General features: G+C 41.3%; 1 protein-coding gene across 2 annotated transcripts in view; it reads right to left on the reverse strand.

The window, feature by feature from the left end:
- Positions 1–132: 132 nt before the first annotated feature.
- Positions 133–24,630, reverse strand: part of ap4b1 (adaptor related protein complex 4 subunit beta 1) — a 43,806-nt gene continuing 19,308 nt past the window's right edge. The window contains exons 10-13 of one of the 2 annotated variants that reach the window (XM_049580526.1): positions 21,287–21,494; positions 20,865–21,179; positions 4,302–4,454; positions 133–3,993 (exon numbers count right to left, since the gene is read on the reverse strand). In XM_049580526.1, the coding sequence (XP_049436483.1) occupies positions 3,491–3,993; positions 4,302–4,454; positions 20,865–21,179; positions 21,287–21,494 (1,179 nt within the window). In that variant the 3' untranslated portion in view covers positions 133–3,490. Of the gene's footprint in view, positions 3,994–4,301; positions 4,500–20,864; positions 21,180–21,286; positions 21,495–24,630 lie in introns of both variants that reach the window. The other variant, XM_049580525.1, reaches the window with a different exon arrangement.

The following is a 24,630-nucleotide window of genomic DNA, read 5'->3' on the forward strand; positions in this document are numbered from 1 at the left end:
TAATCCAGCAGCCTGGTAACTAACGTTACACTTGGTACCAACTGAGTTATTGTATTTTGTGAGGGAACTCATTACCCCTGGATATCAAACCCACACACTTAATAAAATAGACACAAACAATGCAAGTGGAATCCAATTTGTTTTATTTTGGGTCAGTTCATGCGTTTGCTTGCCTTCACCCAGCTACTATCATGATGACAGCCTCTAATGTAGCCTACAATAAAATCAGTAAAATATAATCTACAATCAAGAGTAAGGCAAGACACAGGGGAGGCTCTGACAGCAGCTCACTGGTGTACACACAAAAATACAATCCACAGCAGCTTCCTTTCAGTTGAGGCTCTTATGCATTTGCATACTGTGAATGAGGAAGGTGGTTCCATCAGTGCATGTTTTTTTCAGTGAGAATTATTTTCTGTCAGTCTCAGGGGAGAAAGAGAAGAAAAAGGAGAAGCTGATTTTGGTACAGTGAGACTAGTCCTATTCCCATCAGGCCAAACTTTTGACAAACCCAAACTATTCTTTCATCTACTTATGGCTGTGAAAGATTACAGCAAATGGAAGTGATGTATGGCTCAAGTTTACTGAATGCAGTCTTGTTTATTCACAATTTACTTCTGTAAAGGACTTCACTCTCACATCAATTATCTCAGGTCTTAAAATGTGCGAGGTGAAAAGTGAAGTGGTTTTACCACTTACTGACACCCCCTCGGTCTGGTTTCCTGGGGCTGTATTCACAAACATTCTGAGAATCCTTTAGAAAGCTAACTTAAAGCTAATTTATACTTCTGCGTTGAATTGACGTCATAGCCACGGCGTAGGCTCCACGTCGACGTACAGCCTATGCCATAACCTACGCTGAAGCCTGACACGCACCCCCCCAAGAATTGTACGCATCGCGGTGACGCAGTCCTCCTGTCCGTTTCTGTATACTGACACCATTTCCTTTAGTGGAAACGAAGCATTTACTTGTATTTCACAGATAAGAAACAATAAATTGTGAAGACAGTAGAACCTCCAATAAAATAGCATTTTAAGTCTTGTGTTTGATTTATCCTTCAGGGACTTATACTTCGGGATTTATCCAGGTTTCATATGAGAAGAGGAAATCTCTGCTCGTTGCTAGACTAATTAACGTTAGCATGTTGTATTTTTTTGGATAACGTGTTTAGTGTGACAGCTGTTTTGTCTGTGAATCTTGTGAGTTTTAACGGAGCCAAATTGAGTGCCGTTAAATGTTGCTGTTGTCCCACATTTTATATGAGAAGAGGGAAAGATTGCTTGTTGCTAGGCTAATTTAATGTAAAATGCCATAGGCTTGTGCTAATAACGTTAGCATGTTGTATTTGTGGGGAAAATGTGTCCAGATAAAGACAAGTGTTTGTCTGTGAATGCTGCGATTTAAAGTGAAGCCAATTTGCATACTTGTGTTTGAAATTGTCTCTATTAAGCCATATTTAATGTGTTGTGTGTTTTGAATCAACTAAACTTAACAGCATTTAACAGAAACCTCCACTGCCATCTAGCGTTTTAGAGGTGTGACTGCAGAGTGACACAGACACCACCGCAGAAGTAAAAATGCTCACGACGGTGACGTGCATGGGTTACATGCGTAGGGTTTACACACAACCATAAATCCCATTATCCTTAACATTTTTAGTAAGGAGTCCTAGTTTAGGAGTGATTTAGGAAAGTTCTCACAGCAACTTTGAGCAAGGAAGTGACAGAGGCTTTTACCTTAGTGAGGAGGTGAAGTTGATTGCTAGGTGCCATGCTTGCTTTTAACAGATGTGATTGATTCAAGATTCAAGATTAACTTTGTTGTCTCACAAAGTGAGAAATTTGTTCTGGGCTGTTCGCCCATGCTGCAGCCACAACACAGAACATACAATACAACACAATACCAAACATACAATAGATATACAACAGATTGGTTGTCAGAGACACACCCTTCTGTGAGCATATAAGGTGTGGACACCCAATGGAAATGAAATGAACTGCTGACTGTGAAAGTATCATAGTCAGTGTGATCACTCTGCTGATGGAAGGTTGAGACAGACCCAAGTTATCACTGCTACACTGGTGCATTTTTCCAGTTCTCTGTCCTAGTATTGTGATCATTTTTTTTGCGTTGGGTGGGAAATGTGTGCGTACCCCTAATGACATCAACCACAAATATCATCCCTTAACGATCAAATCTCTAACATTTCATTTACTCACTGTCATCCAGTGCATTTCGCTAACTCGGCTGTACTGCATGTCACTAACTCAGCTTCTTCTCCAGAGCCTTTGTGCTCCACTGTGTCGTAGGTTAAGAGTCTTAACAGCTTGACAAACTTTCTGCATTGAATGTCTGTGGACAGCTGCGGTCACGCAGATGCGATTCTATTCATAGTACAGTTGAGGGTCTGCATCAACCCCCAATGGGAGGGCTGGAAGGAGAGCTTACTGTCCTCCCACAGTCAACTTCGTATGGAAGTGAAACTAAGACAACGCAACGAAGTCCCTTCTTTATGCTGCCTTTGTATTTTTACACAGAACCAAATGACAGCAGCATCATGCCGCTCCAGTGTTTGATTTTAGGAAGCATGCCTGCATCGCTGAAGCAAAAGAGGAGTGACGGGCGTGTGACATATAACATACATGTCAGCAGCGCTTCACAAACAATAACAAAGGCTTAACATCATTTACTGTCCCTGTTGTATGGCAGCTGATCTCGTCCTCTGCTCAGAGAGTGAGGAGCTCCTGGACCTCATTGTTCTCCCAGTTTGTGGACATTATCGGCTGCTGTTTTTCCTCTTCAAGTTAGTTGCTAACTGCTAACAGCTACTTTTTAAATCTCCTGACGGAGGGTCACATGCATAACACATCATTAAAAGGTCACATCGATGCCGCCCATGATCCCATCCTGCCAGCTGTCTCTTTTACCCAGAAGTCATTTTGGCTCTGCTACTACAGCTAATGCTGCCTACAAGGCGAGACAACACTGTCCCCCATTCCGCGACTGTTCATTTTATAAAGAGCAGCATGGCGGAATAACAACGTAAAATTCCAGTCTTAAAGAGGCTGCACATGGACTTCCACATAAGGGTCCGTGTGGACCCTCACAGACATGGGTGGATGACGACATTTACGTGACCTACACCAAAGCAGATCCTGGGAGACACGGAAACTATGACTCAGTTATTAGAAGTGGCTATTCTGAACATAGGTTTCACTTCCTCCACATTTATGTCCTCAACTGTGGTTTACAGCTCTACAATTGTGGTCTGAATATCTAATGACCAAAATCTTTTCAAATGGGGGTTCCTGAAGCAAAATCTTATCAAATGGGGGTCCATTAACCCATGTGTATCAATTCAGAGGTCTATGGCATGAGAAAGGTTAAGAACCACTGTCCTAGGAGCTATTTTACAGATATGATTAGGAAATGAATGTGGTCAGTGAGTGTCTTCTTTAGAAGTACACCATGTGTTGGTGTAATGCATATTTAATTTCTCTCTGAGGACAATGTGTGCAGCACAGTGGTAAGGATAGAGAGAAACCCCTTCAGAGCTTTGTCATCTCTTGGTTGCTGCTTAAGAGTCACTTTTACATCCTGCTCTTCTCCATCTTTTCTCGCTGACTCCCTCCTGCTCAGCCCATAAGCTGTAGCTTCCTCCCCCTCTTTCACCAGCTCCTCTTCACTGCCCTCCACCACTTCTCCACCATCTATGCCTTTTGTAACTACTGCCCTCTGATTTCCCTCTCCAGTGTACAGCAGCTCCCCAAGTATGAGCGTGCTGTGGGGTGTGTCACCAGAGTGTCCTTGCTGTGTGTGTGTGTACAGGTAGACCCTCCAGGGGAGTGTGTGCGGTGGTGTGAAGGCCATTGTCTGGATATTGACCAGCTGCATCGCAGCCTGAAGACTTTGTGGTGAACACTGAGGTATCGCAGGGCAGTGGATGCGTTCTTCAAAGCAAATATAATCCTCCTCTTCTAGTTTCTCCGCACCTATTCACAACCAAACAAGGAGCAATAGCAGAGGAACTGATGTCAGACGAAATCAAGGAGAAGTATAAAATTGCATGAACAGAAAATATTCAAGAAAGTACAAGTAAATCAAATTGTACTTAAGTACAGTAGGCTACTTGAGTTAATACTTAGATACATTCCATCACAGGAGATTACAAACTGTTGTTTTTTTTCTGTTATTTGTTTTTACAGTTTTTACGCCAAGCCTGTTTGCTCCTGTCAACCACAATACATGTCCCATAAAGAGGAAGCTTTCTGCATGAAAGAATCTCCTTCCTTTTCGTTACCTCGTTCAGCATGCAGAGCCAGTCGCTGCAGCCAAAGACGCTCAAACTCCTCTGGGCTGAGAGCCGGGGAGAGGGACAAACTGAGAGGGACAGCGACACTGGAAGCCAGGACATCAGCAGAGGAGTCTGTACACCCACTGGTACTGTCTGAGCCTGAAGAAGACATGGGAGGATGAAGAGAGGAAGAATGATAGGACGCTGGGAGGGAGGAAAAGGGTAGAGGGGTAAAGAATAAAGAGAGGATAAGGATGCATCAACAGGGAACCGAGTTGTGGACAGAAGGGGATAAGGGTGAAGTGGGAGGGGGATAGAGAATTGGGATGAGTGCCAGAGGAAGTGATTTGTGACTAAAAAAGGCACTGCATTCTGAAATGGACCTTAACCATAGGGGGAAAAAATATCCTCATCTTTGACCAAAATAACACAACTCAGTATGTAAGCTTGACCCATTGGGACCCATTTGAATGGAATGAAGATATCTGGGACATTTTCGGTAGAATCACAGTAGAAATGAGTAAGCTACAGTGGCTTCAGAAAGTACTCAGACCCCCATTGCTTATTACACTCATTATTGTGGTATAGTTTTTTTTTAACATATATATATATATATATATATATATATATATATAAATATATATATGTAGTTTTTTTTGGTGTCCTGTGGCGCGCTGTTTGATTCTGTTTCCAACTCCGATGCTTTGAACACCACTGTTTGTGATACAAACCAAAATTTCCATTTTCTGTTAGTTAAGTGCATGAAGCCTTAGTCAAGTTAGATAGTAAAAAAACTGCTGGTACAGACAACCTTGGATCATTCTTCTTAAAGTTTGCTGTGGATTTTATTGCTCAACCCCTGACCTATATTTTCAGCCTCTCTCTATGCTCTAAGGTGATCCCAAAAATATGGAAGTTCGCCTATGTTCTCTCACTGCTGAAAGGGAGGGATGTCACTTCATTAAACAATTATGGGCCCATTTTTAAGCTGTCAGTTCTAGCAAAGATCCCCGAATGGTTAGTAAGTGAACAGTTGAAGGAATTTCTATGTAATAATGCCATTCTATCCAAACATAAGTCTGGCTTCAGAAAGCAACATATTACCATTACCCCAACTATGAAGGTGGTAAACAATATCATTGGCAGTCTGGACATGAAGCAGAGCTGTGCAGCTCTATTTATTGACCTGTCCAAAGCTTTTGATACTGTTGGCCATCTTATTTTGATACAAAGGTTGACTCGTTGACATGGGGACGTGTGGACAAAACGTGGTTGGTTGTGGTTTTATGCTGATGACACAGTGATGTATTCAGCTGGCTCATCCATTGCATAGGCTGTGGCCAAACTGCATACTGTCTTTGATGTTATCCAGTTTCAGCTCTCACAGCTAAGCTGGTTTAAAATGCTGGATTGTTTGCACATGTTAGATACTGCTTATCACAGTGCACTGAGATTCATTACAATTTCTAAAGCACACAGTTATCACTATACGCTTTATTCCAGAGCTGGTTGGCCATCTTTGACCTTTCGTAGGCTCAGTCACTGGTAATTGTTAATTTATAAAGCCATACTGGGCAAACTTCCTTTGTACATTTGTTCTTTGATTGAACAGAGATCGGACTGTAGCTATAGTCTGAAATCTCAGGATCTCAAGTTTTGTTGTCTGTTCCTGGTGCACGGACTGAGCTGGGAAAAAAGCTTTTATGTGCTCTGCTTCAAAAATACATCAACGCATAGATGTACAGATAAACTAGAACTGTATGCCTCAGCCAACCATTTAAGTTGCAGCTTGCTTGCGTGCCTGACCAGACCCATGAAATACATGTAGTGAGGACTTTAACGTCATTAACTAAAAGGTATAAAGTGTATTTTTGTAGGAACAAGGATGTTTCATACACATCTTGAAGCTGGCAGCACAAAGGATCTATACAATCAGCACAGTTTCAAGATGGACACTTGGGATTAGTGTCACCAATTCAGCATTTGATCAAATGTCTCCCCTCTCGCTCCTGAGTTAAGACATTGAGTGATGGCCAGAAAAATGTTTTTGCAGAACATTATGACGTCACAATGATGTTGATCTTTGACCTTTTGGATATAAAACATTGTCACTTTATCACTTTATCCTGTTAGACATTTGTGTGAAATGTTGTCATAATAAGCATATGGATTCTTTAATAAAGGCCAAAAACAATGAATTTGTGAGGCCACAGTGACCTTTGACCATCATATTCTAATCTGTTCATCCTTCAGTCCAAGTGGACTTTTGTCTGAATTTCCCTCCAGGCATTCCTGAGATACCACATTCACGCGAACGTGACATAACGGACAATCCGAAACCCAATGTCAGTACAGAGCATAAAAATGCGTGCCTAAGAATATTCACACCAAGACCTTTGACATATAAACAAAGTGAAGAAAAGAATATGCATACATTTGCGCATACACATCTGCAAAAATAATTCAAGAGAAAGGCCTCAGCAGTTGCCTGGGTCTAGGCCTTTGAATCCACCCACTCCACTAAGTTTGAGTTGACAGGTCCCTCTACCATTGTGATATGAAACAGTGGTTTCTCAGTTAAAATAAAAAACAACCAGTGAGCGCTGTGGGGGAACTAATGATTGGCAGATTAGTGCTTTGGGCAGGGCTAACGCTATAGTCAAGCTGTTGTTAAGTACTGTCAAGTGGTGCGCTGGAACCAATAAGGGGTGATTAAAAACAATGGCGAGGGCTTTAGACAAGATAGACGCTGCTCTTTAGGCTGTTCAAAGTTGACACATCTACTTAATATCACCTAGCATTGTTGTTTGTTTTATGCCTCTTTGCTCCACTCTCAAAACCACAGAAAAACAGGTATGTTTGCATGACTACGCATCAGTGGGTCTGCTCTATTTCAGTGGGCCAGAGCACTACTTAACATGTCATGGTGAGGGTCGGAAAAGCTGTTAAAGTGGAGTGCAATCGGTCAGCCACCATGTAATTGTCAGCTGACAAAACAAACACTGTCAGTCCACAAGGTAAATGTCATAATAGCTTTCCAAGTTAACAAATCATTTCCGACATGGATAGTAATGTTCACAACATGATTTTATATAAGCCTGAATGACATTCATCAGGTTTCTGTTTCACCAATCTTCAGCAGATTTGTCCTTCTCGAAAAAACAGAATGTCTCCACATCTTCTCAAAGCAGTGTTTTCCTCTGTGTTTATCAAGCCAGAGGTGGAGCTTTAGTCTATAAACTTATTACCTATATTGAATTTCCCCTCAGGGGCATTAATAAAGGAAATAAACTTAAACTTATTACCTGGGCTTTTCTTATCTTTGCTGCTTAAGTTCATTGATACAGGATAGATAAGGACATACAGGCAACCTCACACATGTAACATAGTACAGAGTATTCAAAACCCCTGTTCAGAGACCTTGGGCAATTAGCAGTCCCTACTGTGTTATAGACTTAATTTAAAATGGCTTAAACTGACATTTTTTTGCAATGAGTCCTACATACAATAACCCATGATGGCAAAGCAAATGTCTAAAAATATGAAGTCTTCACAGACTCTATCCATTACTTAATTAAAGTTGTAAATGACTCCAATGCAGAGTATGCAGTAGTTCTGCAGTCTGCTTTTGTGTTGTTATTCTGCTTTTATTTTGCTTTCTGCTTTTATTTTGTTGTTTCCTGTTAACCCGGAAGTATTTTGTAGGGACTGAAAACCAGAAAGTGTTGAAAAGTTGAGAAATGTAATCAGTGCAGCAGAAAACAGTAATGCAAATATCAAGAAGATAAACGAGACAAAAGAAGGACATAAGGGGAGAGAATATAGTAGGAATAAAGAGAATAGCTCCAGTCGAGAGGGAACAAGGTATTTATTTACTTTAATTTACTACTTTAATCCCAAAACTATTAAAGTTTTGGGATTCCTTGGGGGGTTTCTGCTACGTTTGCACACCTGGATTTGTGTGTGTGACACCAAGAATGAAAGGTGGCTGATGATGCGTCACTCTTGTTCGAGTGGTATTTGCCAATTCTAAGTAGTATTTTACTGCTGGCAAGCAGCACCAGGGCTGTTCCACTACCCAGCCTGCTCATTGCTGATGTCCGCTTGCAGAAAAGTGGAATGGGTGAAATAGGACGTAGGCTGTTGCAGCAGCAGGAGATACAACACTATTGTGCCCACATCTTTTCAGTGGCCTGGTATTCTGGATCAGGCTGCCAGGCCAGCAGAGCACAGGCCTCAGATGGGATGAGGGGAGATGGACTCTGTGTTTATGATGGTAATGCATGGTGCTCAAATGTTGTAGAAGTTGATGGACAGCACTACAGGAATACACTACTGGTCCTGTTTTTCTTGTATAACATGAATGGACTACGCCTACATTTAGTGGTATGCCACTCCCAAACAGTTCATTGCAGATCTTTACTGGCATATCCTGCTGCTGATGGTTAACTTGTTCAGAATCAGAATCAGAATCAGAAATACTTTATTGATCCCCGAGGGGAAATTGTTTATGTTACAGGTGCTCCTTGCAAGAGAGGAAAGATACGTGAAAATATAAGAAATTTAAACATTAGTATTAACAAATATAGAGTTAAATAAACAGGAATTATTAACAAACATAAACTTAAATAAATATATATATATACATATATATATATTGTAAACTGAACAAGATTATTTACACAAACAAAATATATACAGTCAGGGTGAATGGGGTTATTGCACAAGTTAGATTAAATTATTGCAGTGTGTGAAATAGTCACAGGGCCACTCAGAGGGAGGAGTTGTACAGTTTGATGGCCACAGGCAGGAATGATTTCCTGTGGCGCTCAGTGGTACATCTTGGTGGTATGAGTCTCCCACTGAAAGTACTCCTGTGCCTGACCAGCACATGGTGGAGTGGGTGTGAGACATTGTCCAAGATAGTTCGTAGCTTAGACAGCATCCTCCTCTCTGACACCACCATCAGAGAGTCACACTCCATTCCCACAATGTCACTGGCCTTGCGGATCAGTTTGTTGAGTCTGTTGGCGTCCGCCACCCTCAGCCTGCTGCCCCAGCACACAACAGCATAGAGGATAGCACTGGCCACCACAGACTCATCGAAAATCCTGAGCATAGTCCGGCAGATGTTGAAGGACCTCAGTCACCTCAGAAAATAGAGACGGCTCTGGCCCTTCCTGTAGAGAGCATTAGTGTTCTTAACCCAGTCCAGTTTATTGTCAATGTGTACCCCCAGGTACTTATAGTCCTCTACAGTGTCCACATTGACCCCCTAGATGGAAACATCGGTCACCGGTGTCTTGGTCCTCCTCAGATCCACCACCAGTTCCTTTGTCTTTGCCACGTTGAGCTGCAGATGGTTCTGCTCACACCATGTGACAAAGTTATCCACAACAGCCCTGTACTCATCCTCATCACCCTTGGTGATACATCCAACTATAGCAGAGTCATCAGAAAACTTCTGAAGATGGCAGGTCTCAGTGCGATAGCTGAAGTCCGTGGTGTAGAGGGTGAAGAGGAAGGGAGAGAGGACAGTCCCCTGCGGGGCCCCAGTATTGCTGACCACTCTGTCTGACACACAGCGTTGCAAGCGCACATACTGTGGTCTGCCAGTCAAGTAGTCTACAATCCAGGACACCAGGGGGGCATCCACCTGCATTGCTGTCAGCTTGTCACCCAGTAGAGCTGGACGTATGGTGTTGAACGCACTAAAGAAGTCAAAAAACATGACCCTCACAGTGCTCGCCGCTTATCCAAATGGGTGTAGACACGGTTGAGCAGGTAGATGATGGCGCCCTCAACTCCAAGTCGGGCTGATAGGCAAACTGGAGGGGGTCCAAAAGTGGCTTGACCATGGGCCGGAGCTGCTCCAAGACAAGTCTCTCCAGGGTCTTCATGATGTGGGAGGTCAATGCCACGGGTCTGTAGTCCTTGGAGCCACTGGGAAGCGACGTCTTAGGCACAGGAACGAGGCAGGATGTCTTCCACAGCAAGGGGACCCTCTGGAGACTCAGGCTCATGTTGAAGACATGCTGAAGTACTCCACATAGCTGGGGGGCACAGGCTTTGAGCACCCTGGGGCTGACACCATCAGGGCCTGCAGCCTTATTTGAGTGGAGTCTCATCAGCTGTCTTCTCACATGTTCAGCAATGAAGCACTCTGTGGAGGTGACGACACGTGGGGGAGGGGTGTAGTCCTCATGATGGAGAGAGCAGTCAGTGTGACCACGGGGGGAGGAGGTGTGAGGAGGAGGAGGAGGGGGGGGTCAAGCAGGAGGGTGTTGAGGTGTGAGAGGGAGGAGTGGGGGAAGAGGGTGGAGTGGGAGATGGTTGACCAAGACAGACAGCAGAAGAGTCGGGGGGGGGGGGCAGGTCCAGAAGTGTCAAATCTGTTAAAAAACAGATTCAGTTCATTGGCCCTGTCCACGCTGCCTTCAACTCCTCTGTGGTTGTTGGTCCTGAAGCCAGTGATGGTCCTCATTCCACTCCAGACCTCTCTCATGTTGTTCTGCTGGAGTTTCCTCTCCAGCTTCCTCCTGTACCTTTCCTTAGCTTCCCTTATCTTCATCTTCAGCTCCCCCTGTATTGTTCTCACCTTCTCCCTGTCACCAGCTCTGAAGGCCCTCCTCTTTGCATTTAGGATGGCTTTGATGTCCTTTGTTACCCACGGTTTGTTATTTGGGTAACAATGGACAGTCCTGGCTGGGACAGTGGAGTCCACACAGAAGCTGATGTAACCCGTGATGCATTCTGTGAGCCCGTCGATGTCCTCCCCATGTGGCTCACAGAGTGCCTGCCAGTCTGAAATTAGTAGTTTGCTAAGAAACCAGGGAATCAGTGTAATCCATTGTTCAACAACCTGAGTAGTCTCCTGCAGGTATTTTACTCATGTTCTGCCCTGAGAGGCAGTAAAACCAGTTCTGTTTTTTTGTTGACATTTTCATAAATGTGTAAATTAAATCAACAGCAATGCAAACAATATTTGAGATTCATGACCCTACGTGTTAAATCACTCTTTCACATTATTATCATTTTTTCTTATTCAAACATACCAAATTCAAACTCTATGTTCTAGCAAGTATTTAAGTTAATAGAAGAAAAGTGAAAGAGGGATAGGAACATTTAAGTTTTACTTCTACCTACTCCTTTTCGAACATTTCTGTTTTTGTTTTTTCGTTTTTCTGTTATCACAACATTGTTTTAAACCTTAAACTGGTCCGAAATAAAGTCATTCATTCATTCATTCATTTATTCAAGTATGCATACATGGAAGGAGAGATGGAATGTGGGGAATAAAGTAGAAATGTATGCCATGGAAAACAAAAAGTCTGGCTTTAAAAGGTGTGGAAAAGGATTTTGAATCAGCAGATGATGCCAAAGCTTATGTTAAGAAGATGAACACTGGGTGAGGTTGTTACACAGTATGTTGTAATGATACCAGGCAGGTTTAATGCTTTCAGACTACATTTAATACTTGTTTCCATGTGAGGCTTGCTTATTTATTTGTTTATATTAGGTCACTTTAGTTGCTCTCCTTTGCAGTTTTTCTTCTGCAAGGTGAATTGTTACTTATAAGCAATATGATAATGTCTCATTTTGTGCGGGTTGTTTTGTTTTTGTTTTTCTGTTGTTTGTTTGTTGTACCTGGATTTTTCAATCACATAAATGTGCTCTGTTAATTTAAATCCCAGTAGTCCTAGTGCAGGCACACCTGTTCGTTTTCGCAGTTGGAATATACGTGGTATGGGTAATCCTACCAAAGGATCCAAAGTTTTTAATCATCTGAAAAGGCTTAATTCTGATATAATGTTTTTGCAGGAGACTCACCTTAGACTTAAAGATCATCGTAGGCTCAACTCTCCATGGATAGGTCAGGTCTAATTCTAAAGCAAGAGGGGCTGCTATTTTAATTAATAAAGGAATTCAGTTCTCACCTACTGATGTTATTGCTGACAAAATGGAAGATACCTCATAGTTGCAGGTACATTAGTACAATTAAAAGTCTTGTTAGTGAATGTGTATGCACCCAATTTCGATGATGCTGAATTTTCTAATAGATTACTTAACAATATACCTCATTTAAACACTCATATGTTAATTTTTGGTGGTGACTTGAATTGCGTCTTTGATCCAGTGTTAGATTGTTCAAGCCCTCGCATTATATCTCAATTAGCTATGTCTAAATCTTTTTCTGTCTTCATGACACAGAATGGTTTGGTTGACCCTTGGAGACTTCGTAATCCTTTAGTCAAAAAGTTTTCTTATTTGTCTCTGGTACATAAATCATATTCTAGAATATATTTTTTTTCATTGATAATAGCATCAATTCTTGTGTTGTTTCCTGTGATTATTCAAGTATCCTAATATCTGATCATGCACCACTATTTCTAGATATTCAATCTGTCACTCACAAATCCTTGCCCCCCCTTTGGAGACTGAACTCCTTACTGTTGGCAGATTAAACATTTTGTGAATTTATTTCAAAATCTATTGATGACTTTATTTCCTTTAATCAAAATGAATCTACATCATATTCATTACTTTGGGAGTCACTGAAAGCATTTCTTAGAGGACAGATAATTTCATATTCTTATATGTTTTACAGAATATTAGGCTTACAGAACTTATACCTGCTATTAATATACTTGATCAGGAATGTACATCTGATCCTTCTCCAGAACGATTTAAGAAGCGTCTTAATCTCCAGGCGTTGTTTGATCTTATTTCTACCAGAAGCGCTGAACGACTGTTACTACAAACTCGCGGTACCTATTATGAACACTAGTTTAATATGACTGTCACGGATCCGTTTGAAATCAACGCTACATTTAAATCATTTTATTGTTCTTTGTATAGATCAGAATTTCCTATAGATGCTACCATAATGAATGAGCTCCTGGTGAATCTTGAAAACCCTGTTATTGATTTTGACCAGGCAATAGAACTGGATGCACCACTCTCCCTTGAAGAATTGTGTTTCTCAATTAAAGCAATGCAGTCTAATAAAGCTCCAGGCCCTGATGGGTTTCCAATGGAGTTCTTTAAGAGATTTATTGATAAATTGGCACCGTTACTTTTGGCAATGTTCAATGAATCTTTAGAAAATGGTTTATTACCTCCTACACTGACTCAAGCTTCAATAGCACTTCTTCTAAAGAACGACAAAGATCCCACTCTTTCCAGTTCTTATAGACCTCTGTCTTCATTAAATACTCATGTAAAAGTTCTGTCTAAAATTATTGGGCTTTGATTGGAGAGGGTTTTGCCTAGCATTATTTCAGAAGAACAAAATGTATTCATTAAAGGATGTCATCTATTTTTTAATACACACTCTCTTTTAAATATAATTCATTCAACACATTCAGATGATTTACCCGAAATTGTCACTGCTTTGGATGCTGAAAAAGCATTTGACAGAGTAGAGTGGGGTTACCTGTTTGCAGTTTGGAAGAAATTTGGCTTTGGAGATAGATTCATTAGTTGGGTGAAATTATTATATACATCACCACGAGCCAGTGTTCAAACAAATGATATTCGCTCTGAATATTTTACACTAGAGCGTGGTACATGGCAAGGCTGCCCTTTATCGCCAGGTCTTTTCGCCTTGGCTATCGAACCACTGGCTATCTCATTGAGGTCCTCCACTTCTTTTAAAGGGGTCATCCATAATGGTGTTGAATATTGTTTAGCATTGTACGCAGATGATTTGTTATTATATGTGACTGATCCTGGATTTTCTCTCCCGGGAATTCTGCCCACTTTAGATAGTTTTAGTTCCTTCTCAGGTTATAAGCTAAATCTCCAAAAGAGTGAATGTTATCCTATTAATACAGCAACTTAGCAATTTAACCAAGCTGACTTGCCTTTTAACATCACTCGCACTGGATTTAAGTATCTTAGTATTAATGTGACGCGTACATTTTCAGGTCTTTTGCCTGCTAACTTTGTCCTGCTAAGTACGAAAGTGAAATCTGATCTTCAGAAGTGGAATAATGTGTCTCTCTCTCTCTGACTGGGAAGATTAATGTTGTTAAAATGAATATTTTGCTCAAATTTCTTTTTCTGTTTCAATCAATTCCCTTATTTTTAAGTCTTTTTTTGACTCCATAGATAAAATGATTAGTTCTTTTATTTGGGGTGGTAAGTCTCCAAGGGTCCTCAATATTGCTGGGTCAATTCTCCTCACTTAGATTGGTGTAAATTGGAAGCCCAGTCGTGTTGTCCTTCATCTTCTATACCTGCTCTTATATACTCTTCGCTTCCAACCAAGCTTTCAATGTATGTTAAAATTCCTGTTGTGCTTAATACTTACTGATACTGATACTGATTTGGTATCAATTCAGAAGACATTTTAAATATGTAGCTGCGTCTCCTTTAGGGCCACTCTGTAATAACTACCTGTTTCCTCCCTCATATTTGGACTCTACTTTTTCAGTATGGTACACAGGGTATACATTGTTTCCTAGATCTGTATATTTTCAACAGTTTCACTAATTTGTCATCTTTGTATGGATTGTCTGCAAACCATTTTTTTCAGGTATCTGCAAGTTAGACACTTTGTTTCAAAATGTTTCTCTAAATTTCGTTCTCCGCCTCCTCAACAACAATGGAATAATTTGCTCACTTTTAAGATGCAACAAAGGGGGATTGTTTCAGAGACATACAATTGCATTTTGGATCTCTGATCAGTCTAATTCGAAAATAAGAGCTGCTTGGGAGGAAGAGCTGGTATTTCAGTTTAATGAGGAATGGTGGGAGGAAGGTGTACAGGGGATATGTACTGTCTCTGCTTGTGCTCGTCTTGTACTCAATCAAATTAAAGTCATATATAGGGTACATCTTTCCAAATCTAAACTGTCTGAAATTTACCCAGAAAAAGACAATAGCCCTTTTTAGATAGGAATTGTGCAAATTTGCAAGAAAGCCCAATCAGTCTTCTTTCAGCATTGGCAGTATAAAAACAAAATCGGGGAGTGCAGCAAAATGCCGCCTACCTACTTTTGTTTATACAGAATGTGTCTTTTTCGGGGCAATGGGGGGCATGAGCAAGTAACAAAACGTGCAGCTCAGCATGTGACATGAACAGTGACGTGGGAGGGAAGCCATGGCTGGTCAGTCCTTCGGCGATTCTCTCCTAAGTCGGCCTGTTCTTCACCGTCCCTGTCATCTGATGGTTAATGGCCTCTTCGTTTGAGAGGGCAAGGAGGGCATGTCTCCTCAGTTACTCATCTTTACAGTGTCTGTCAGGTTTGCGTTTCCCTCTTGCTACTAGCTGCTCGCTAATTCCTGCTATCAGCTGTTTCCTGTTTATCCACCACCAGTGGGTCGCACATGCGGCGTCATCAACAATTGCTCCCACAAGTCTTCAACAGCCCTTCCCGTTGCGGAAGGCCGCCTCGGTCTTTATAAACTAAAAGGATTCCGCCAATATTGACTACCCTACGAGGTGGAAAATTGGGCACCTCGGATCAACTCGCCAATCCGGCACTGTGTGTCTAAACGCTCGCAGCTTGCTGACAAAACAGCCCAACATTGGTAGAAAATCTGGCAGTGTAAAAGGGGCTAATAAGTGTGATAGATGTATGAACCCACATTGTCATTTGAGCCACATTTTTCTTTTCTGCCCACAGTTACGTAACTTCTGGTCGAGTTATTTTAATATAATGTCTACCATAATGGGAAAACAGCTACAACCCTGTCCATTGATTGCTATCTTTGGGTCCCCAGATGTGTCAGTTCGATTAAATTCCACACAAAAAGATATTATAAATTTTACATCTTTACTAGCCAGACGTCGCATTCTCCTACAGTGGAAATCTCCTAGGTCTCCCTCTGTTGCACAGTGGCTTCAAGATACTATGTTCTTCCTCAAACTTGAGAGGATTAAATATACAATGAGAGGAAGCACTGACAAGTTCTTTTACAAATGGCAACCTTTCTTATCTTATTTTACAGATTTGCAGGTTCTGCCAGACTAAGGACGTGTTTATTGTAGGGGACTCAGGTGACTTGTTTTGCTCTCGGAACTATGTAAATAATGACAACCAAGTGCTTGTGATCACAGGGAATATGACCATATGAAATGTGAATGTGTTATGAATAGTCAGAAGCAGTAAACAGCAAAGGATGGGTGTGACAGGTACAATGAGTGTCCTGTAAGTTCTGTACAATTATGTGATTGTTTATAGTGTAATATCAACTCTGTATGAATGTTATCAGAGGGCTACTGTCATCAAATATTGTTGTCAATAAAAATATTTAGCAAAAAAAAGGAAAACAAAAAGTCACATCTGTGCATATTAGAGCTATTTTATGTCAAGAGCTACGGAAAATAAATTTGCCATTATGTTACACAATGTGGAAGATTATCCACAGAACATTACTGTAACAATTAATCTAATTACACACAAAAAATCCCATGACATTTCCAAAACTTTCAAGGATTTTACTTTTTCCATGACTTTCCCTGGCCTGGAAAATGGGACTATGAAATTCCATGACTTTTCCATGTTTTCCATTACCATGGGAATCCTGTGTGCATGTGACAACAATCTCACAAGCTTTACACAAAGCTGACTGGCATGGCAGGATGGCAAAAAAGAAACCTCATTTGAAAAATTAATAATTTTTGGAGAAATCACTGATCAAGGTATGTCTTTTAACTCCCATATAAAACAAACTTCAAGGACTGCCTTCTTTCACCTGTGTAATACTGCAAAAATTTTAAGAACAGACTTAGGACTTTCCTCTTTGATCAAGTTTTTAGTTAGGGCTGGTTCAGGCTTGCCTTGAACCAGCCCCTAGTTAGGCTGATATAGGCCTAGTCTGCTGGAGAACTTTAACAAACATTAATATCCCATTAATGCATGTTAATAACTCAGCTTTTTCGCCAGAGCCTTTTAGTACAGCTGATAAGTTCTCACTACAATTGTTCATTTTATGAGAAAAGCATGACATTTCAAACAGAGTTAGTGCATACCATTAGGTTTATTTTCAGATGTAGAGTGAAGTCAGACTGGACCTCTAAGGACTGTGAGTTGTCAAATCCAAGATGGCTGACAGTCCACCGGGTCTAATGTACAGTGGTCTAATTTCGGAACCAAACAGCGTAGCAAAAAAAGTAATGTGTCATGTCCAGCTAAACTGGGGATGCCTGTTATTTGGTGAAACTTGATTGCCAGAGCCAAATAAAATGACGTGATCTATGTTAAAAATCTGGACTCGTTTCATGTCTTTATGACAGATAGTGCAGGGACAAGAAATAGCCATTTAATTAGAGTGCTACAATATGAGGCATGGGCGGCACGGTGGTGTGGTGGTTAGCACTCTCGCCTCACAGCAAGAGGGTTGCCGGTTCGATCCCGGGCGTGGGAGCCCTTCTGTGTGGAGTTTGCATGTTCTCCCTGTGTCAGCGTGGGTTCTCTCCGGGCACTCCGGCTTCCTCCCACAGTCCAAAGACATGCAGATTGGGGACTAGGTTAATTGATAACTCTAAATTGTCCGTGTGAATGTGAGCGTGAATGGTTGTTTGTCTCTATGTGTCAACCCTGCGATAGTCTGGCGACCTGTCCAGGGTGTATCCTGCCTCTCGCCCGATGTCAGCTGGGATAGGCTCCAGCCCCCCCGCGACCCTCAAGAGGATGAAGTGGTTAGAAGATGAATGAATGAATGAATATGAGGCATTAGGTTACTATTGACACTATGTTGTCACACTGAGGACATTTGTGTATTGTTAACTGCTCCATCTGGCACACAATTTACATGCTTCAATGATTCGTAACTCATTTAGCAATGGCACAGACATGGAATTATCTTACTCATCTTTGCGTGGAGAAAAGATCAATAGTTTACTTGCCAAATATAATAATCTGCAAATTTTAATAGTTGATGATATATCCACAGTTGGTCATAAACTGATGGCATTTATTAATTGCAGATTATACAATGGTCTGGATGAATACTCAATTCTGATTGGCTGCAGGGTTTCTGTTAAAAACTGATAATGGACACCTAATAAGTAGTTCTGGTGAAACTTAATTAATTTAGTACCTTTTAGTATCTTACATTTAGTACCTTAATAGTATTTCTATAGTGATTGTTATAGTAGTTATTGCCTTTACTGTTGTTGCTTTGTATCTCTCTCAATCTCTCTATGTATCACTGTCATATGGACTACTAGCTATCATTAATGTCATTAAATACACCTGTGCTTTTCTGACTATGACATGTCAAAATGTTCACTGTGAAAAAGGTCTATAACAACAATCTCACACATACACACCGCAGAAAAATACAGCCAGGCTTGAGGGTATGAAGGTGAATATCCTCAAGTGGCTAAAGTCACAGCCCTGACCTAAATCTGGCAGAAATCTGTAGACAAACTTAAAGGAGATCAGTCCATCACTGCTCACCACAAAATCTGAATAAACTCCAACGATTCTGCGAGGAAGAATGGAAAAATATTCCCCACTCTGAGTGTGGGTTTTGATTTCAGGCTGTAAGACAAAAAGTGACTATTTCAAAGGGGTATGATGATTTTCTATTGAGACTGAAGCTATGTTCATTTCTGTTACTGTGATTGTGGCTATTGTTGTAGTTACTGCTGTGGCTGCTATGATAAGCAAAGCTGTGACACATAGGGTTTTAATGTGTAACACTTAACACACAAGGTTCAAGGTTCAAATCCTAGTTGGGAGTGTCCGATTTCACAACTTGGCAATTTACACAAGCTTGGGTGCTATAAAGAGCAGACAGCCACTTACAATCACGCTTTGGAAGAGGACTTTGACTTTCCATAAGCACATAGTAACCAAGCAGCAACCTGCAGGGCTGCAAAATTAAGCCAACATCAAGTGCCAAAAACTGCAGTTCCTTGAATGACCACTTGAGGGTGGCTCCAAGAGTGAGTCAATCCTTATAGACCCCCATGTTAAAATGCCCACCTTTACAGTAGAAATGAATACGTTTACAGCCTTGTGCAAAAACTGACATGCCTGTAACACCTCTAATGGGAGGTGCCCAGGAGGCATCCTGATAAGATGCCCGAACTATCTCAACTGACCCCTTTCAACGTGAAGGAGCAGCGGCTCTACTCCAAGCTCCCTCTAGATGTCCGAGCTCCTTACCCTATCTCTACGGATGAGCCCAGCCACCCATCAGAGTAAACTCATTTTGGCCCCTTGTATCTGCGATGTCATTCTTTCAGTCATTACCCAGAGCTCATGATCATATGTGAGGGCTGGGATGTAGATGGACTAGTAAATTGAAAGCTTTGCATTCTGGCTCAGCTCTCTCTTCACTATGACAGTCCGGCACAGCGCCCGCATCACTGCGGATGCCATGCCAAACCGCTGATCTATCTCACGCTTCATTCTACCCTCATTTGTGAAAAAGACCCCAAGATACTTCAACTCTTTTGCTTGGGTATACACTATATTTAGAGTATTTTCATTGCTTTACCCTACTGTCAGGACAGCTTTTTTGATAGGGAATTGAAGTGGTTATATCAAAGCCACCACACCTCATTGACAAAAACATTTTGCTTAGCAGAACGCAGAACTGCTGATCTAATCTGGCACCAACTGGTTTAAGTGTATGGTAAAGCAGAGCACATATTCAAATATAACATACACTTACCCTGATACTGATTTTTTAGGTGGTTAGAATATGTTTTGCTGCGGCCCCTGTCCACAGCAGTACATTGCTTTGCTTACATGCCAGCAGATTTGGTTCATCAAAGATGACAGCAAAGTAACACAGTATAACCACAGCAGAAATGTCAGAAAGGTCAGACCACTGTGTTTAAATATGTATCTTGAAATGTTACAGTTAAGGCTGAAAATGACAGAATAAAGCAAGTATCCTGAATCTCCACATCTCCACAACTGTAATCAATTGCCAGTTTTCTACCCAGAAGTGATTGTTGTTAGCACAACGTCATGGTGATTCGGTCTATAGGAGTAGCTGTAGCTGTTTGGTTGCACTAAAAGACCCTCTAAGGAGTTGGATGTTAAGTTTTTCCACTAAGCACATTTTGTTTTGAAGGTTTTGAGCCTTTTTTCCATTTGAAAAAAAAATGCATTAGCATTATCGCAGTCTTTTAGCATTAAGGTTGTACTTAAAGACCCTCTATTCAGTTTTTCCAGTGAGTACATTTTGTTTACATGGGTTTAGGCCTGTTTTTCACTCGCAGAAATTAGTAGGAGCATTATCACAATTAAACATAGTTATGAATGCACTGTGCTAACCAAGGTAGCAGTTAGCATTTGGGTTGTCGCCACCCTCTTGTCCAAACATGGTCACTTCTGGCTACAAAAATCCAAAATGGTGACGGCTAAAATGCCAAACTCAAGGCTTGAAACATGAGCCCATAAACCAATGGGTGACCTCACAGTGTTTATGTCCATTATTTTATACAGTCTTTGATAGCAACAGAGGAATCCTCACATGCTGTCATCGGCCCCTTGACACAGCCCTGTATCTTCCCTAAAGGCCTTTAGTAGAGGTGAAGGTCTTGCCACTGTATAAATACTCTAAAGAAGGAAGAAAGAAGAAGTCCTCACTCACCTGAATGCACTCTCTCAATTTGGCTACAGTCCAGTGTGTCTGAGAGGTCAGTGTTTGGCTTGGGGTCAAAGCTTGCATGTTCAGGGCTTCCTCTGCTGGCTGACTCTGTCTCTACAGTGCCCTGCCTCAGAGGCTCTAGAGTGTTGAAGCTGCTTGCCCATTGGCTGATGGGCTCTGCGGGGCGGCCAATCAGAACACCCAGGGAAGGGTCTGACCTCCGACCCTGGAGGACCTTTCGTGTCTCCTCTATCCCACATTGCAGCAGGCGGTAGTAGAGAAGCGCTTGGTCACGCACGCACATATCAGTCTCCTCCTCTGGAAAAAACAAGAATGTTGACAATGTCATGCCTTTCTCTGTTTCGCACGCATACCTGGCACACACACACACACACACACACACACACACACACACACACACACACCTATGCAGTAGTGCAGTAGCCTTCCGAGCATGTCTTGTGTCTCAGCAGGCCGGCACATAAACAGCCTCATGGTAGTTGTCAGCAGCTCCATCTTGACTCCTAGAGAGGTCTCGCTCCTCACTCCATCAATGAACACCTCCAACGTGTAGGGGGCACTGGAGACTCGCTCCCCGTACACAGATAGCAACCACAGCAAGGCTTGCCTGCCCTTATGAAGGATAAGGAGAATGAGCAGAGGATTTAGACTCACTATAAAAGCCCTGGAGACCAACTGAGATGTTTCCTGTTATCTTGCTGATCAGATCTCTGATCAGGTTTAAATGCACCCTGTGGAGTTTGTGACCACTAGCAGTGAGTGTGGTGACACGGGTGATGTGGTCAGTGCCTGAAATGGGCCAGTACACACTGCTACTAAGCTCTCTTTGTGCAGAAATCATATAAACAGTGAAGTTAAAAACTTTTTTGAACATCGGAGTGCAGATCCAAAGCAGTGTCATTAAACTAAAGTGTCATTTGGTCCCTGCTTTTACAGCAAGGGCAAAACTCATATTGTAAATGTGTGCATTTGTAACTTCAGTGTCACACACATTGTGGGAAATCTGAGTGCGTTCTGCTTTGAATGTATTTATTTATTCATTTAATTTTCTACATCTACAAATCGTTTCTACTAATTCCCAATTTTGAATTGTGTAGTCACTATCTCTGAACATCATTTCAGAGACTCAAAATTTTCCTGCCCGTTGTTTGACCTCAATTAAGGGTTTTCAGATGCTGTTCAACAATCTGACAAGCTCACCATTTGAAGTATACTGGCACCTTAAGTTGTCCCACACTAACAGGACAGGGAGATACTTCAACCACAGTGTGTACACGCCAATACAGTCCTGAGGAGAAGTATAATCAGTGACACAAGTGGGTGTGCAGGGCTTTTAAGGCATAATTTACACCAGCAGGATGAGGTTCAGAATATCTTTTTTATTTATTTATTTTTTTGAATTTTTATTGGCTTTTTGCCTTTATTGACAGGACAGAGGGTGAAAATGGGGAGACAGAGAGAGAGTGGGGACTGACATGCAGCAAAGGGCCGCGAGCTGGATTCGAACCCGCAGCCGCTGCGGCGAGGCAATGCCTCTATACATGGGGCGTCGGCACTATCCACTCTGCTACCGACGCCCCGAGGTTCAGAATATCTTTCAGTGGCCTGCAACATCTAAAACTTCTACTACAAAACATTTCAGAGGTAGATATTGTACTTTTTACTCCACTAACATCAATAGTCACCAGTCACATTTTGATGATACTTTTACTGAAGTAACATTTTAAATGCATAACTTTTACTTTTAATGGAGTATTTTCATATTCAGGTATTGCTATTTTTACTTAAAGGGACAGTTCACCCCAAAATCTAAAATACATATTTTTGTTTGACCTGTAGTGCTGTTTCCACAAATCATGACCCAATTACTCAAGATAACCCACAGCCCTTGTTGTGAGCAGTTTCACGTAGGACCCATATTCTTTCCACCAAACTACCCTCGTCAACTGTATCACCGTGCAGGATGAAGAGTGCATCTGCTGCTAGTTCACCTAGCACCACTAAGCTACCTAATGTTACAGCTCAGCCGAGAAGGACACCATTAATGTTTACAAATTGCGCTGTCATGAGCACAAACCTCTCATTGGCGAACAGATGCACGCTTCCTTCTGTGCAGTGATACAGTTGACAGGTGTAGTTTGGTAGAAAGAAAATAGTTCTTTAATAAAACTGCTCACAAGAAGGTCTGTTGATTATCCTGAGTAACCATGTTATGATTTCTGGATAGAAACATTGCTGTTGAGTTTTTCATATGTATTTTTTTGGTGCTTTGAGCATCACAAGCTGAATGCTATCTAGTTCCATTATACTGGAGAGAAAGCAGACATCTCTATGGCTGATATCTCCAGCACTCGGCAACTCACACCAAAACAATCTAGACTGATAAATAGCACTACAGGTAAAAGGGAAAATATGTATTTTTGATTTTGGGGTGAACTGTACCTTTAAGTAAAAGATCTAAATGCTTCTTCCACCAATGCAGACTGAAGCAGATGAACAACAACAAAAAGAGAAGCAGAAAGCGGTAGAGACTGTTTGCACATACACACATAACTACATAATAACCAGATTAAGGCCACGCTTGAGTGTAAATGCCATAATTGAGTTGTCTTTGTGCAATTAATGTCAAAATTACAGTGAGCATGACAGACATATATTACTTATATAATCTCCCAACAAACCTTAGTCTGGTTTCTGAGCTTTGCTTATGAAAATGTGCCATAAAGGTCACATGGTCAAATCAAATGCAAAGTAGTGTTTCCCTATTCAAACAGAAGCAGGACTTGTGATGGTGGAGGAGAGAATATATGATTTTTGGTTTGCTGGAAAACAGCTTTCATGTTTGTTGATCTGCTAATTCATCAACATAAAAATTATAACTTCCGGTGAAGTTTCCATGTCTTTCTTTATACCATTGTCTAATACCACAGTCATATACTGGTTTACCGAGAACCACATACACAATATAACCTGTTTATGTACAGTAATCAAATTATAATCTGCATGCAAACACGCTGAGTAAGAAATGCTGAAATAATAACAAAAGAGTGAAAGGGGATGGAAACATGTCAACATCCTTGAAAAAAAGATAAAGAGAACAAATAGAAAGCAGAGAACAGCAAAGAGTGAAACACATACATTTACTTGCAAACTTGACATTACCCCATTGCTAAAACCTAATTTAAAAGTATCTGATGCAGAGCAGGAGCTGTAAAGCTGGCAGGCCTTCAGTGTACTTCTCAAGGCCATTTCAGCAGGGTGGATGCCTGCTGACGCAGTCATTTTAACCCTGAGCTGTCCTGTTAAAGGACAGTGCTCCTGTACCACTGCTGGAAAGCTACTCAGCACATTTACCCAATTACTGTTCTTACCATAAGTCCAGTTTTGATTTGCAAGAGTCACAAGAAGCATTGTAGTGGGGGAAACAGACATACAGACCTGTACAGACTTGTTGGCAACTAAAAACTGATTATTAGAGACACAAATGAAGCAATTAGGCTTCTATTAATAAACAATCTAATTACTGTAACATCAAGGAATTCTGAACTGGGTGTTATGGTTTGTGTTAATCAAATTTGAATTGAACTTGATCAACGACGAAGTGTAAAATCACTACATACTACAATGCTATATATGACCTTTTTTCAGCTGAGCCCCATTCAATTTAAAACCAGTGAGAAGAGCAGAAACTAACCATTAGATAGAACAAAATCTTTCCTGTAAAATAACCCAAACTGTTGCAACTTTG

The sequence above is a fragment of the Epinephelus fuscoguttatus genome, linkage group LG7 (assembly GCF_011397635.1).
Source record: "Epinephelus fuscoguttatus linkage group LG7, E.fuscoguttatus.final_Chr_v1".
In the NCBI taxonomy this organism is placed as follows: domain Eukaryota; kingdom Metazoa; phylum Chordata; class Actinopteri; order Perciformes; family Serranidae; genus Epinephelus; species Epinephelus fuscoguttatus.